This window comes from Anastrepha obliqua, chromosome 2 (assembly GCF_027943255.1).
Source record: "Anastrepha obliqua isolate idAnaObli1 chromosome 2, idAnaObli1_1.0, whole genome shotgun sequence".
Taxonomy (NCBI): Eukaryota; Metazoa; Arthropoda; class Insecta; order Diptera; family Tephritidae; genus Anastrepha; species Anastrepha obliqua.
In genome coordinates this window covers 15,189,972-15,193,132 of record NC_072893.1, presented here as the reverse complement: position 1 = coordinate 15,193,132, position 3,161 = coordinate 15,189,972, and the positions used below count along the sequence as shown (strand labels likewise).

The following is a 3,161-nucleotide window of genomic DNA, read 5'->3' as shown; positions in this document are numbered from 1 at the left end:
TTGTGAATGAAAGCTGGCATGTATAACAGTTTTTCCTAGCCACGAACCGCACAAGCTCCAAGTCGAGCAAAAAAGCTTAAATAAGCGATAAAGCTTTGGAGGCATATCGACCTTCACATGCGCATGCGCAAAAAAGCTGCCAAGTAAACAATTTTCAAAGTCGCCCTAGCGACCATGACGCTCGAGCGACAACCAAATGACACGATAGCTTTTTCCACCCCTTAACAAAATTTTCTATTTGAAATCATATTCCATCAATTGCAATATATATATTTTTTTACTAAACACTTTTTTAACTAATAATTTTATTAAAAATGCTGTTGAACAAAGAATATTGGAAGGCAGTGATACATGAAATTGAGGATGCAGCACACCAAAAAACAGCCAAAGATCTAATCAAGAACTATGACCTCTCCGTGACGCTACCAGATGATTTGCGAGAGCGCATCAAGAAAATTATGCCCTACGAGTTCGACGAATACGACCGCCTGGTGTATATTGACGAATCTGCGGTGGAAACACCAAAATCATTTGGCACAGATGAAGAGGCTGAGCGGAGAGAAGAGAACAAAAAGGTAAAGAGAAAACGTGAATTGGTTAGCTAGTAGAAGTAAGGCTAGTGGATGTGATAAGCGCTACCTCTACCCCACAGGCGGTTTTCAATGAAAGCACCTGCTCTGAAATCGAACGCCTCGAAAATGAGTTTGTCAAGTTCGAAGTGAAACTCGACACAGAAGTGCAACGTAAAGCAAAAGCGAAGAAACCAGTCAACTGGACGTCGGGCTACATTTGTAAACCACGCAGGGAACGCGTTAAATGGGAGTCGAAAATTTACCATCTAGAACGCAGTTTAGCAGAAAAAACACTCGATGAACAGGCGGAGTATTTAATGGACGCGGTAAGTAGCGAAGCTTCGTTAAAGCTTTTGAATACATACCTATTTACAAATTTGAGTTTACTTCCGTTTGCAGTCAGCGGAGCGTTTCACTGAATGGCTGAATTCGCTGGGTAGCAATCGTGAGGCGGATATAACAAATGCCCAATTGAAATCTCTCTTCTCCATTGAGGGTGACCGTCGGCTTTTAGCCTCCATACAAATCGAGCCAAAGGAAGTAAAAGCCATCGCCAAAGCTGTAGCGGACAAGTGGAACTTGCCAGAGGTGCGTGCAACAGCTATGCAGCCGATGTTGAAAGTTGTTTTTGCTGAAATTCTAAATTACACTGTTTCACCAACAGATGGCTATCGAGTTGAAGTATGAGGATTACATTCAGGAATTGTTGTGGGATGTGCCAAAGAAGGTGATAACTGTCGCTTTTGGGCGTACAGTTCCCTACGAAGAGCGGCCTTGGGTACCAATGGATCGTGATCAACCTATAACCACCGTTTTCCCCGATGATATACTCTCCTGCTCCAAGTTATTTAAGGGTATTGGCCATTTGCGTTCGGTGAAGAAGCTCATAGAATTCTATCGTAACCGGCCACATTTGAGGAGGCCGAAATATTTGGAGAAAAGTGGACTTTTCAACTGGAGGGAAAAGGCGACAACTAAACAGGAAATTCCTTTGTACGAATTACTGAAATTGGAGTACTGAAGGGTAGCAGTTATATCAAGAAAGAGCAGCGGCGAAGAATGCAATGTATTTGAATTTTCCTGTACAGGGTGATTCATTAGCACCGCAGATTTTATTTTATCAATAAATGAACAAAATTTCTTTTCAACTTATGGCATTTACGTATGAAACACAATGAGCGTTACAGGCCTGCCACATAGACAGCACAGAATGCGTATATCGAAATGCTCATGAGTTCTTGGCACAGTTCGGGCTACATATCATTTATAGGGGGTAGGATTTCGTTCTTCACGAAAAATTTCGACCGCCATTTGCAAACTTCTTATAAGGGGTGGTTCAATTTCAAGGGCCGATGATGAATGCGAACCACACCCAAACGTCAAGTTTGTTTTTACATTCCATTTGCCATTTTTCAATTTCAGACTAACTCAATTTGGAATGTGGAAAGATACAAAATCGAGCAACGCGTTAAAGCTATTCAGGCTTATTATGAAAACGGGCGTTCAAATCAAAATGCATATCGCGCACTTCATCTTCAGTGATGAGGCACATTTTGACCTCAGTGGATTCGTCAATAAGCAGAATTGCCGCATTTGGGCGAATGATAATCCAAGAGTGATTGCCGAAAAACCAATGCACTCACAAAGAGCGACTATTTGGTGCGGTTTATGGACTGGCGGCACCAATGGGCCGCATTTTTTCCAAAATGAGGCCGGTCAGGCAGTTACTGTGAATAGTGTTCGTGAGATCATAACGAACTTTTTATAGCCCGAATTGGAAGATATGGATGTGGAGGATAAGTGGTTTAAATAGGACGATGCCACTTGTCACACAGCTAACGAAACAATGGCTATTTTGCGCGAAAAATTTTATGGCCGAATAATCTCACGTCGCGGCGATGTCAATTGGCCGCCAACATCATGTGATTTGACACCGTTGGACTTCTTTCTTTGGGGTTATTTGAAAGAAAAGGCGTACGTCGATAACCCCGCAGCAATTCAAGAGATAAAGAATGAGATAATTCGGCACATTAATGGCATAGAACCTGAATTATGCCTCAGCGTTATCGAAAATTTGGACCATCGGATGGAGGTGTGCCGCCGAGACCGCGGCGGCCATTTGGCCGATATTTTGTTCCATACGTAATTTCGCTATACCAATATTATCATAATAAAAACAGTCGCTCGCGTATCGTCACCCACGTCACTGTTAACAGTTATGAGTTCGAGGTTGGAAGAAACATCATTTATCTAGGAACTAGTTTTAGCACCAAAAACAATGTAAGCCTTGAAATCCAACGAAGAATCTCTCCTGCCAACAAGTGCTACTTTGGACTAAGTAGGCAAATGAGTAGTAAACAAAACTAACTCTCTGCAAGGCTCTCATCATGCCCGTCCTAACGTATGGTGCAGAAGCGTGGACGTTGACAACATCCAATGAAGCGTCCCTTTGAGTGAATTGATTAGCGAAGGCGAGTATCGCAGGCGATGGAACGATGAGCTGCATGGGTTTTACGACGACATAGACATACCGCACCGAATAAAGATCCAGTGGCTCCACTGGCTGAGTCATTTCGTCCGAATAGATAC

General features: G+C 42.7%; 1 protein-coding gene across 1 annotated transcript; it reads left to right on the top strand.

The window, feature by feature from the left end:
- The first annotated feature begins 208 nt into the window (after nucleotides 1–208).
- Nucleotides 209–1,720, top strand: LOC129238472 (uncharacterized). The gene is made up of 4 exons (XM_054873498.1): nucleotides 209–575; nucleotides 653–898; nucleotides 972–1,160; nucleotides 1,237–1,720. The coding sequence occupies exons 1-4, from the start codon at nucleotides 315–317 to the stop codon at nucleotides 1,591–1,593; spliced, it is 1,053 nt and encodes a 350-aa protein (XP_054729473.1). The 5' UTR covers nucleotides 209–314; the 3' UTR covers nucleotides 1,594–1,720.
- Nucleotides 1,721–3,161: the final 1,441 nt, after the last annotated feature.

What these genes read in the sequence shown, in the direction of transcription:
- LOC129238472 (XM_054873498.1), top strand. Translation starts at nt 315, where the DNA reads ATGCTGTTGAACAAAGAATATTGGAAGGCAGTGATACATGAAATTGAG. An exon ending in CGGAGTATTTAATGGACGCG is followed by an intron (nt 899 to 971) that starts GTAAGTAGCGAA and finishes TTCCGTTTGCAG; the next exon opens with TCAGCGGAGCGTTTCACTGA. An exon ending in ACAAGTGGAACTTGCCAGAG is followed by an intron (nt 1,161 to 1,236) that starts GTGCGTGCAACA and finishes TTTCACCAACAG; the next exon opens with ATGGCTATCGAGTTGAAGTA.